At 39.6% G+C, this 12650-nt stretch overlaps 1 protein-coding gene across 1 annotated transcript; it reads right to left on the reverse strand.

Annotated features, from left to right (window-relative positions):
- Positions 1 to 4857: 4857 nt before the first annotated feature.
- RHBDD2 (rhomboid domain containing 2) lies at positions 4858 to 11281 on the reverse strand. Its single transcript, XM_070946047.1, has 4 exons — positions 11096 to 11281; positions 8684 to 9085; positions 7937 to 8087; positions 4858 to 6085 (listed from the first exon to the last, which is right to left on the reverse strand). Exons 1-4 carry the CDS (start codon positions 11247 to 11249, stop codon positions 5743 to 5745), a joined length of 1050 nt encoding a protein of 349 aa, XP_070802148.1. The 5' UTR covers positions 11250 to 11281; the 3' UTR covers positions 4858 to 5742.
- Between the last annotated feature and the right edge of the window lie 1369 nt (positions 11282 to 12650).

Genomic DNA, 12650 nt, shown 5'->3' on the forward strand with positions numbered 1-12650 from the left:
TAACAAACAATAAATAAATTTGAAATGTAAAAGTATAGACAGAGACAAAGGTTGAAAGCCATGGCAAAAAAAAGGACATGATTTGATTTGATTCAAATGATTTAATCTAACAAGCAAGAATAAGGAAAAAGCCCAACAAACTGAGAAAACAAATGTTTTTAAGAGCAGAATGATCACAAGAAATTTTAACTGAGACAGGGATACTCAGCCAAGGGTACTTATAGTCACTTGGTGTCAAGATATTCTGATTTCTTTCAAACCCAAAACAAACGATCACGTTCTGGAACATCTGCTGAACAAGTTTGAATTGGCTGTGGCCCAACAGAAACAAAGCCAGAAACATTTTGGTTCCTCCAGATTTCTGATGAAATAAAAGGTGTTTGATATAAAAGTGTAATTGATTTTATAGTCTGGTTTGCAAAACCTCTTCTCTACAACAACAACTCCTGGGATGCCCAGTCCCAGGAGATATTGATAAGAGGAAAAAGAGGTTTGTTGTGCGCCATCCAGTTTCACTTCTGGTGTGATGGGACACTAAATCCATTTAATAAATAAATAAAATATCCCACCAGCTTAACCAGCCCTTCTAACCACCTTCCCTTCCTTCCCTCTCCCTGCTTCCACTGCTGATATTTCAGGATGGCATTGCCATCAGCCTGCCTGGTCTGCATTCCCTACTTCCTCTCAGCTTCCTTGCTTTTTTCTATCTGAGCTTCCCTCCCAAACCATTTCGGCCAGGGGTGGTATTCACTTACCTTCGCTACCAGTTCGCAAATGTGAGTGCATGCATGCGCAGAGGGTCAAAAACGGGATGTGATGATGTCCGGGCGGGTGGGCGGAGCCTTCCGCAGCCGCCACTACCAGTTTGCCCGAACTGAATAGAACTGGCTGAATATCACCGCTGATTTCGGCCCATTACAACTGTGTTTTGCCCATAAAGGAAATAAAATAGCCCCAGTTTTTTTTTCCACCTGTGGAACAAACAGCAATTGTTCAGTACCCAAAACATTTTAAACTTCTGTAAAATCACAGATGCCCAACGGAAGTAAATGAGATGAACAGAAGATGGGAAAACGTTTGGTGTACGTGTGTTTTTGTTTTTTGTTTTTGTCTCTTGATTTCTTTTGCTATTGTGTGTTTGGTTTTAAAATGTAAAATACTCAATAAAAATTATTTTTTTAAAAAAAGCCTCTGATGATCGCGCAGCTCAGCTGGGATCATCAGAGCCTTTTAAAAGCATTTTTTAAACACTCTTTCGCTCTTTGGTTGAACTACTGCATCTTGCTCCATAAGGGACTACCCTTGAAGACCATTCAGAAATTTCAGTGAAAATTTAGCTGGGTGTGTGCTGCTCGGACTGCCTGATATTGTCATATAAATATCAGTATCACAAAAACAGCACTGGCTGTCATTTTACTTTCAAGCACAGCTCAAGGTGCTAGTAATAAAAGTTTCACAAGACTTGGGACTTGGGTATCTATGAGATTGCGCATCCCAAGTCAAATCTACTGCCAAAAATGTTTTCGGAGAGTTCCTAATTACCAGATATTGTGGTAGAAAATCCAAAAGCAAACATTTCTGCTGGAACAACCCTCCTGTGACATTTATTATCTAAGACAGGGCTGTCAAACTCACAGCCTGCGGCCCGGATGCATCACATGCTGGCCTCACCCGCACCCGGTTTAGTGAAGGAGGGGGAAGTCGTGGTATGTCATGTGATGATGCCATGACAACACAAGTTTGACACCCCTGATCTAAGAAATAAGAACAGCATACTTGTTAATATTCAGAAAGTTAAAGACATGGTTGTTTAAGTAGGTTTTCAGGAACTGAAGAATTAATGAATTGTTTTATCTAAGGATGTGTAATGAGTGATGTGTAATTGATTGATTGGACTTATATTTCTACCTCACCACAATCAAGATTATAGTGTTTTACAGTCTATATACTTATTGCTATCATTGATGTTGAATCTGTTTGAGATAGAAGTAGAGAAAGATATATAATACACCTTTTGTAAAACATTTAGATCTGTTTGATTGAAGTAGCATAAAAGCTCTAGCAATAAATCAGAGTCACAGAAAGCACAAACTTTCTGGTAGCTGTGCAAACAATTTTTTATGGCAAACTTTGCTACAAAATTATTGGTAAGGTATTTCTTCTTAGCATCTAACCTCAAAATCAGGGGTGTCAAACTCGATTTCATTGAGGGTTGTTTTTGACCTTGGGGGGCTGGGGTGGGCGTGTCCCACGTGGGCATGGCCAAGTCAACATCATTCATGCTGGGGGCGCCTGTAGTGGTCCGAGCACTCTGCCAGCGAAAATGAGCTTCTGAGCTCCGTTTTCGGCTGTGACGGTCTCCTGCACCCCTCTGCCAGCGAAAAAGGAGCTTGCAAGGGCTGCCTCCCGAGCTTCATTTTCCCTGACAGAGGCACCGTGGGCCAATCCTTTGCTGTTTCCAGAGCAACCCCGCGGGTCGGATCTGGTCCCCAAGCCTTGAGTTTGACACCCCTGCTCAATATCCTTCAAAGGTATCATACCTTATCTCTTCTTCTACATTACCCTGGGCTAGACATCTGACCTCCAAGAACTGATTGCTCGATTGAATAATTGACTGCCATCAAGTTGTGCTCAACTCAAGGAAAACAGAGAAATTCATCTTCAGCAATTAATTCTTTTTGCTATTCTTTGCCATGGGCTTCCATAGCCATGCCTGGATATCCTTTTTAAAATCTCAGGTTAACAAAACAAAGATATTTCAGTCTCCTGAAAAAAATACAGTTCTATTAATTTGCAGTGTATTTCCATAGTTGTAGAGTGGATGGCTTTCTGGCTGTGCAGTGCACCATCTATGACTTGCCAGCACATACTTGCCAAGGAAGATGTAAGCACGATCCAAAGCATGGAGAGGAGAGGGGGAAGGGGGTATATCCATCTCACTATGAAGAGGAAACAAATGTAGGTGAAACAGTTGCAATTTCAGCAGTTGTGGGATTCAAATAATTTAACCACCAGTTCTCTGCCCTAACGATTTCTTCCAACAACCAGTTCACCAAACTGTTCAGAAAGTTAACAACCAGCTCTCCTGAAGTGGTTCGAACTGGCTGAATCCCACCACTGAATTTCAGGGTATTTAGGGAAATATATTTCTAAATATATGTTTACAACACTGTTCATATTTTACGAGACTTCCTGGAGCCATCCAGAAATAGTATTACACTAGAAGAAGCAATGTTCTAAGACGGGGTCTCCAACCTTGGCAACTTTAAGACTTGTGGACTTCAACTCCCAAAGCTGGCTGAGGAATTCTGGGAGTTGAAGTCCACAAGTCTTAAAGTTGCCAAGGTTGGAGACCCTTGTTCTAAGAGGAAGACTTTGGAAGAGAGAAACTAGGCTCTATAGTTTGAGAAACAGGGACCTTTCTTCTTCCTAGGGGGCAGAACAGCTGGTAGAAGTTGTTAAATGGGGCACTGACACTAAGGAGACCAGGTGCCTGCACTGCTGTAAGTTTTTTTTTTTAATTAGCAAACCTGATGTGCAATTTTGAAATGGTAAAAACGTATTTCAGAATTAAATTACAAATATGTGTTAAGATGCGACACATCATTATGAAGAGGAGGACAGTTCCTTTGAACTAAAGTCTCTGGACTTTAGAACTAAAGGAACTCTGGTGGCTCAGCAGACTAAAGCACTGTTATTAACATCCACTTACATCTGCTGCCTGCAATTACTGCAAGTTCAAATCTCAACAGGCTCAAGGTTGACTCCGCCTTCCATCCTTTCTAAGGTAGGTAAAATGAGGACCCAGATTATGGGGGCAACAAGCTGACTTTGTATTCATATACAAAAGTATGAAGGCTATTGCTTAACATATTGTAAGCCGCCCTGAGTCTCCGGAGAAGGGCGGCATATAAATCAAATTTAAAAAAAAAAAAGTCCCAGAAAATTACACTTTGGGCCAAAGGGACTTCCCATCTGAGAATTAACTTTTAAAGATTGCACTGAGGGACTTCATCCCTGAAAGGTGACATTAGCAATTCAAAGTAGCAAAAATTAGCTATGGCTTCCCAAAAGGCAAACTGGAGAAAATGCAAAATCAAAACCAAGCCATTGAAACTGTTCCTCATAAACCAAAAGTGACAGAGATTTTGGGGTAATAATAGCCAGTTCTTCCAGTGCACACAATTATTAAATCACCTTCTGTAAGAAAAGAGATGGCAGAACTTGGGGGTGGGGTTAAAAGAGGAATCAGCCTAGAATCTCTATGTCGACACAAGAGAACTAAGTCCAACCCCCCTTGAGCGATGTTGACCCTTATCTAAGCAGGTCCCAACAGTTAGTTGAGAAAATTTCTGTACCTAAGCTTTTAGACATTAATGAAATTGACCACTTTCTTATGCACCGTGACAAATGGATCCCCCTGTAACTTTCATATTCAACATTGCTTCTTTGTACAGTGGTACCTTGGTACTCAACTGCTTTGAAACTCATCAAATTACCATATTTTTTGGAGTATAAGACACACATTAGTTTTGGAGAGGAAAACAAGAAAAAAAATCTGCCTCTGCCTACCAGCATCCATTGGTATTCATCTGGCTAGCGTCCTTGCAGCAAGCAGCAAACAGTCTGATCAGCTTCAGCACATTATTGCAGCCTGATTTAGCATGAACAGCTGGTTGGCGATTGGATCGGCCTCCTGGAATACCGCCAATCAGCTGTTCCAGGCTGCCAGGATTGCCAGAGCCCATTGCTGCTTCCACGCGTCACTTTTTAGCATCAATCTTAGTATTAATATGTTCTTCATTGCACTCTGCAGCATATCTCTCTCATTTCCATACAAATACAATGATACACTCCTCACAAAATTATTCTTTTATTCGAAGTAGATTTTTTCTTATCACAGTTGCAGCTTATCCCACTTTCCTGTAATACCATACATTTGTCAAGGTTATGCTATTCAAGAGAACATGGTAGAAAGATGCCAGATCTGTTAAACAAAATAATACCTATGACCGTGACTGGGAGAAAATTCTCAAGGTTTCACAAGAAACCTTTCATAGTTCATGCTGTTAGCTTTTTTTGAACTAGAAATATCATAGATTAAAACTGGGATCTTCTGTATGTAGAGCACGATTTTCATGAATATAGTCCTTATCAAAACCAGCTGACTACACTCCCTCATGTGTGATCTATACCAAATTTATCTAAAGTAGATTTTTAAAATTAATAAATTATTTTATAAAATAACCAGAGGTTTAAGCCAAGGTGCTCAGCTGACAAGAAATATCTCAGTTGAGTAGACACATCCCATCCATGGGTAATAATCTTTTTAAAAATTATCCTAAACAGCTTTCCTGCCAGTAAAATATTAAGGAAACAACAGCTTTATCAGAAGCACAATAAAACCTGTCCAGTGCCTCCATCAATCAATCAGTGGAAAATTTTCCATCACCTTTTATAAAATTAATCAAATGCAGAAAGGAGATACAACCTGAAGCTGTGAAAGCCATACTGTCATCACCCAAAATTAACGCATAAATTAAGTTTCAGCATTAAACAGCCCAGAGATTGTTGTCATTTGATCCCACCAGGTTGCCACAAGACAGAAAATGGTCCCTTTCTTCAATTAGATCCAAGCTTCTCAGGATCTCCAATTTTTTTTATCACTCGGAAGAGACTCCCTTTCTCAGGGAAACCACTGTTACTGTAGCATAGTCCAACATTTGCAGTTACCTACTAGACTCAACCTACATGAACTTGACAAACGTCTTCTGATTTTGAGGCAGCTCCCACAGTTAGAAATCCTGATGCTTGGTGAGGACCCAAATCACCTGTCTTTTCAGGTACCCATGAATTGGCACCAACAAGATGAGAAGCAGATGGCAGTCCTGCTGATGAGTGGGAATGGTTCTGGATGCACAATTCTCCCATAGCACCAGGAGTGTGATGCGGTGTGGGACTCTGAAAGCATGGTGGTCCAGGTGCTGGAATTTGTGCGTTAGGATGCTGCACGTGCATGGCAAGCAATGGAGGAGGGGGGCTGTGATAGTTCTGAGTGGGATAAGAACCTGGCACTGGATTTAACCTGAAAGAAACAGAAGAGAGATGTGTTAATAGACTAAATGCATGAGAAATACATGCAAAGTGACCCACTCAGCTAATTATTATGAAGGCAGAAATTACACAGATCCCATGGGAATTATATCTTTTTGTTATTTTTTATCCTGTCTTTTAATAAATAACTAAAGATGGCAAAGATATCTAATAATCCTACCTCTTATTTTCCCATCAACAATCCTGTGAGATTAATTTCAGCAATTTCACTCTTTCTAATATGTAAAGAACAAATGTTGCATTAACCAGGCTACTCTTTTGTTAAAGTTCATGTGTTCCTATTCTGGGAACAAACTGAGAAGTGAATACTCATCTGGACCTGGAGACCTGAAGGAAAGTATATCTACTTTATTTATCCTCCAGGGAAAAGGAAATCATCAACTGCTCTTCACAGAAGAAAACTATCAAAGTCCACCTAACTACTTAAGTGCCAATTTATGGTTTACGTAATTCCTATACTTGAAGACTTTGTCTCCTTCTTTGCCCCTAATAATATTAACAGGTATTAATAAATTAATGACATAATAGAAGCAGACAGGGAACAAGCCTCCATGATAAAGGCACAGGCATAAATCAAGCTACTTTCTGAAATTCAGATAACTTGTTACATAGCTTTTTTTTTCTCTCCGAAGCTTTTAACATTATTAGTGTGTTCTTGCATAGCAGTGCCTTTTATGATTTTACTTCATTTGGGCAAAAAAAGCTTGCTATTCAAAATAATACATCCTTGTAATCTTTGTAAATAATTCTACATTCCTGTTCTGCATCTTCTCTATATAAAGCAATCACCCTAAACTAAAAGACTTATTATAGTTGACCTCTATTTTTTCTAGTCCCATATGTTATTGACTAAAGATAATCACAAATCACATTTTGTCAATAACATTCCTAGCCTGAATTTCCATAGGTAATATTTCCACTACAGGTAGTCCTCGACTTACAACAGTGACCATTTGAAGTTGTAATAGCACCGAAAAAAGAGACTTATGACCAGTTTTCACACTTATGACCATTGTAGCATCCCCATGGTCATATGATTTACATTTGGATGCTTGACAACTGACTCACATTTATGATGGTTGTAGTGTCCCCGGGTCATGTGATCACCTTTTGCAACCTTCTGACAAGCAAAGTCAATGGAGAAACCAGATTCACTTAACAATCGTGTTACTAATTTAACAACTGCAGTGACTCACTTAATAAATGTGGCAAGAAAAGTCATAAAATGAGGCAAAATTCACTTAACAAATTTCTCACATAGCAACATAAAAGTTTGGGCTCAATTGTGGTTGTGAGTTGAGGACTACGTGCATCTAGTTTAGCTACAGAAAAACTAAACTCAGAGCTACTACTAGCCTTGATACGTTTCCTTAAAGATGATTAATGTTCAATGGAGCTACGCCTTTTTTTCCACCTTTCTGAAATTTTATGCACTACCTGGACCCATACCTTTAGTAGAACTTATTTCTTTGTAATTCTTAGACACATAACACAAATTTACAGAACAAAGCTTTATATCTAAGAGGAAAACATATGTCAAAACTATGTGGTAAGATGATATTTAACATTAACACCTTCAACAGAATGTATCTTTAGTGCAGATATACATCTTTTAAATAGTGAGGCTACAACTCTTATTTACAAGCTCGTATGAAAGATAATACTGATTTAAATGTAGGATTAAAAACAGAATTATTTTTGAGGTGCATCAATTAACCAAGTCATCAAATTTTGAATTCTGTGAAGTTACGGAAACTTTGAGAAATACTGTTATCAGCAGAAAATTAAACAACAAACATTATGAAGTGGCTAGCAGACTTACTTTCTGTACTGGAAAGCCCTTCTTTCTGCCAGGGATCCTGGAACATATTTTACCCCAGGAATCCTTTTCAATAGCCGGAAAGGGAACTTCTGATCTAAACAAGAGGCTGTTGATTCAGAGAAATCCAAAGCAAAGCAGTAACCATAACCATCTAAAATTCAGCAGTTAAGGAGAGCCAGAAAAAGGATGTGAAAGAAAGCATTTTTAAGCCTGGTCTTCTGAATATATTTTTCCCAGATGTGTTCAGAAACCTCAATAGAAACTCTGAGAGTTCTAATAAGGACAGAACACCAATATTATATTTTCTTCGCTTCCCTGCATATTTTTGAACTGCACTAACAAGAAAGGAAAGACTCAAGAATGCAAAGTGGATGACTTCCCATTTACTCTTAATGTAATTTGCTACCTTTGCAATTTTGGGTAGCGGGCAATCTACTTAGTCCAGTCAAGCAATAATTAAAACAGTCTTGCTATATCTGGAAAACCCCAAAATGGAAAAGATTGTTGATGGGCTATTAATCATTAATATCATTAATATAATTAATAAAGTAATAAATAAATAAATTAATGATTTATTAATTATATTAAATAAGCTTTAATTATATTAAATAAGAAAATAAGCTTCAAGTTTATCTGTAATGCAGACGCTAATCTATCCTAAAACGTGTTACAACTATTCTTTAGATATGGAAGATGCAACTTGATAAGTTAAAGGGCTAGGTTATGCAATTCATTATAAAAAGATACATATATTCCCAATTAAGAGGCCACAGAGGTTTGCTAGGAAAGAGGAACTTGGGATAATCCAGGCCATGCAAAGCATCAACCAGGGCACAAATGTCATGTGGAAGGTCACTCCAAAGAGCACTGTTCTCCTCATCCGAGAGCGAGCAATTGATGCAGCCAGCATCGCAAAAGCCACAGGAGTGAATCCTTCAGCATCTGTCATCCTCAACAGGCTGGATGCCATAGTCCTGAGTACAAGGTAGAGTAAGGCTAAGGAAACCGCAAATGCCAGAGTGAGGAAGGAGTGCTTCACAGTCCCCACCATCTTCTCAAAGCTGCCAGCAAAGTACCAGATGATAACAGCACTGCATACCAAGGAGATCACATCCTCATAAACAAAGATGTAGGTCACCAACCTATAAACTGTGCAAAAAGAGCCAAGTTGGCAAATAAATGACAGACAAGTATCTGACACTATGAAATCATTCTAAACCTATTCATCATTTTGGGAGAATGGTGCCAACTCCAAAGACAAGCTGAATTGAAAGGCTGGGATAGGGTTAAAGCAGGGTGGAGAGCTGTATTAAATCAAAAGACCAGAATCAGAAGAGTGTTGGGCTTAGTAAGACACTTAAGTGAAGTATTTTTTTATCTAATTTACATAGCCGCCTATCTCACCAAAAACTACTGTGGGCAGCTTACATCAAAAGCTAAAACAGTTTATAAATACATAAAACTATTTACCAGTTAATTATAAACACATTTTTAAAACTCTAAAAATAAACCAAACAAGAAATAACAGATCGAGGGATGTTAATAATAGAACTCTAATAATAATAAGAGTTCACTTAGCTCCTGGGGCCCTCAGGCTTTCTGACATTACCAGATCTTAAGGGATTCTCAGAAGCTCATAAGTGAGACCAAACTCACCTCAGGTGGGAGAAGATTCCACAATGTGGGTGCCACCACAGAAAAGGCCCATTACATAGGATCTCCATAGCACGTATAAAGTATACCTTACAAGGCTTGTGATCTGGCTGTTTTCTAACAGACTGAACATGCCTGGTTTTGCAAGATTGGAGAGGAGATGCAGGCAAATTAGTTTGGTCAGCCTGAAGAAACAGATACTTTTTTTTGTTCTTCTGGAATTTTTAATATTTCTCAAAATTAGCCATGAGAGTCTTTTGAATTGGCTAGATAGAATAGATGGGGGGGGGGCAGTATTTACTCTGTGATATTTCTAGTTCTTCCTAAAATTGTATATTCAGTAGTTTGCCTATTGCTTACAACAGTATTCCAATTTATTTAGCAAATGTATACACTGCCTATTCTTTTAACAATATAAGGTGTCACATAAAGATGCATGTAATCTATAACTATAATAGAAAAAAGCAACAAAAATCAGTAAATGTGCTTTAATATTGTCTCTTGCATTTCAGCAGGTACGACAAGTCACTGGGAAAAATAATCTGAAGTGTGTTTTCGTCCATCAATAACATGCAGTTTTATCTGGTAAGTTCCTTAGGTTTAAAACCAATGTATGAATAGGGGAGATAAGAGATAAAAAAAACCCTGAAAACTTCTGTTCTGTTTCTGAATAGAAGAGATCCTGAAATTATTATGAAAATATTAAAGGACCTAGAAAAATGAGGTTTCAGCACTGCTTTTGGCAAATCTAAGCAAATATCAATAGCATGTTTTTTTGCATGGGTGGGTGGGGGAGCTTTCTGTCACATCCTTCAAAATATTGGGAGCCTAACAGATTGCCTTCAAATAATTCAGACCTACCTTCCATTCTCTCCTGTTTTGCCAATCGTCAAGAAGCCTAAACTCAAAATATAACAGAGAAGGAAGAACTCTGCTATGTAAGTTTCCTCAGGGAGGGAGCTGCCTAGATGAATTGTATCAGCCCCAGGAAGAAGCAAGAAATGACTGGAAATTAAAGATGAGGACTGTCTAGCAGGGGTTAAGAGAAAGGGCCAGATTGTCTTCTATTGGAAGCCTTGAAGAAATCAGTCTTTGCTAGGAAATAACTTTATTTTATTTATAAAACTTATAGGCCGCCTATCTTACCTCAAGGAAACTCTGGCCAGTTTAAATGCTTAAACTAAATAAGCACTGAAAAAACAATAGAATGAGTCCTGTAAGGGCCTTCAAGACCTCCTTAAGTCCTTCCAATAGAAACCAGCCAGATGTCCTCCATGAAGCATGAAGAACAGAGCCTTCTCATCTTTATCGTAACTGCTGTGGTAGCCTGCTCCTTCCCGTGGAAGATCCATTTCCATCTCTCTTGGCTTTTATCCTCCCCCTCGGTTTCTGAAAAGGAAAAGAGTCCAAGGGGGAAGGAAGGAAGGAAGGAAGGAAGGAAGGAAGGAAGGAAGGAAGGAAGGAAGGAAGGAAGGAAAAAAAAGAGGGATCATCCCTCGAGCTCACCTTGCCCTTCCCGCACTGCCGCCGGCCGCAGCACAAACGCCGACAGAGAGTCATCGGGCAGGCCATTACTCCTGCTCCGCTGCAGCAGGCCTGGCCCGGAGACCAGCAACGAAAGCAAAATCGTGAGGCAAGTTGCCACCGGAAACTTTTCCATGCTTTCCCGCCTTCACTTTTACACACCCGACTTCCAGATCGTCCGGGTTACCAAGCTTCCCCGTATTCTACTTCCGGGTTAGGTCACAATATTTTTTTTATATATATATATGTAATATAGCTAAGAACTCTGAGACAGGAAGTCCCGCCTTCCCGCTGAAGGCACTCTTGCGGGGCTTGGGCGGGTGAGGTTGTATTCCCCCCTCCCTCCTGTCCCGAAGAGCAAAGCCGTCCTCCGTTGCCGTGGTAACCGAACACCATGGATTACCCCACCCCTTGAAACGTGCTTTCAAATAACAACAGCTGCAGAAAGGAGGCGGAGCCAACTAAGGCTCCGAAGCACTGATAGGGCGGCTGCAGTGGTCCTGCCCATTTGTGCTGCCTTCAACCGGAGAGCGGGGTTCCTTACAGGGAGTCCTCGATTTACAACAGTTCATTTTGCCACAAGGAAGAAGGAGTCAAGTTATTTTTCCAAAGTACCTGAAGGCAGGATGAGAAGCAATGGATGGAAACTAATCAAGGAGAGAAACAACCTACCACTAAGAAGAGATTTCCTGACAGAACAATTAATCAGTGGAACAGCTTGCCTCCAAAAATTGGGGGTGCTCCATTACTGGAGATTTTTAAGAAGAGATTGGATAACCATTTGTCTGAAGTGGTGTAGGGTTTCCTGCCTGAGCTGGGGGTTGGACTAGAAGACCTCCAAGGTCCCTTCTAACTCTGTTATTATGTTATTCATTTAATGACTGTTCAAAGTTACAACGGCACTGAAAAAAGTGACATGATCATTTTTCACAGTTGCAACTGTGATCAAAATTCAGATGCTTGGCAAATGGTTCATACTTGTAACCATTGCTGTGCCCCAAGGTCACGTGATCACTTTTTGCAACCTTTTGATGAGCAAAGTCAATGAAGAAGCCAGATTCGCTTAACAACCGGGTTACTAACTTATCAACTGCAGTGATTCACTTAACAACTGTGGCAAGAAAGGTTTTAAAATGGTGCAAATCTCGCATAACAAATGTCTCACTTAGCAACAGAAATTTTGGGGTCAATTGTCATAGATCAAGGACTACCTGTATTGTAGCATTGTAGTACGGGCAAATAGCTGACAATTTTGGAAGCTAAAGGGAAGAGGCAAGTTGCTTGAGAATGGCATGGCTATCTTACGCAATATGTACTGTATAAAAATAAAGTTTGTTAACTGTAGCCTTTTTTGTCATGACACCAATATGGAAACGGTTTTACTATTGACTTATCTTGGATTTTGGTTTTTAATTTCTGAGATTGGTCTGAGATGTTCTGGCTGTCTTCTGTAAAAGTGTTCACACACTACATCCAGAGTTACTTAAATGGAAATTAGGCTAAAAGGCACAACTGCTTATATTGCCATATGTTGCTT

This window comes from Pituophis catenifer, unplaced genomic scaffold (assembly GCF_029215685.1).
Source record: "Pituophis catenifer annectens isolate HBS135680 unplaced genomic scaffold, rPitCat1.0.hap2 SCAF_1, whole genome shotgun sequence".
Classification (NCBI taxonomy): domain Eukaryota; kingdom Metazoa; phylum Chordata; class Lepidosauria; order Squamata; family Colubridae; genus Pituophis; species Pituophis catenifer.

What these genes read in the sequence shown, in the direction of transcription:
- RHBDD2 (XM_070946047.1), bottom strand. Translation starts at nt 11,249, where the DNA reads ATGGAAAAGTTTCCGGTGGCAACTTGCCTCACGATTTTGCTTTCGTTG. An exon ending in CCTCTTAATTGGGAATATAT is followed by an intron (nt 8,088 to 8,683) that starts GTATCTTTTTAT and finishes GCTGAATTTTAG; the next exon opens with ATGGTTATGGTTACTGCTTT. An exon ending in AGGGCTTTCCAGTACAGAAA is followed by an intron (nt 6,086 to 7,936) that starts GTAAGTCTGCTA and finishes TGTTTCTTTCAG; the next exon opens with GTTAAATCCAGTGCCAGGTT.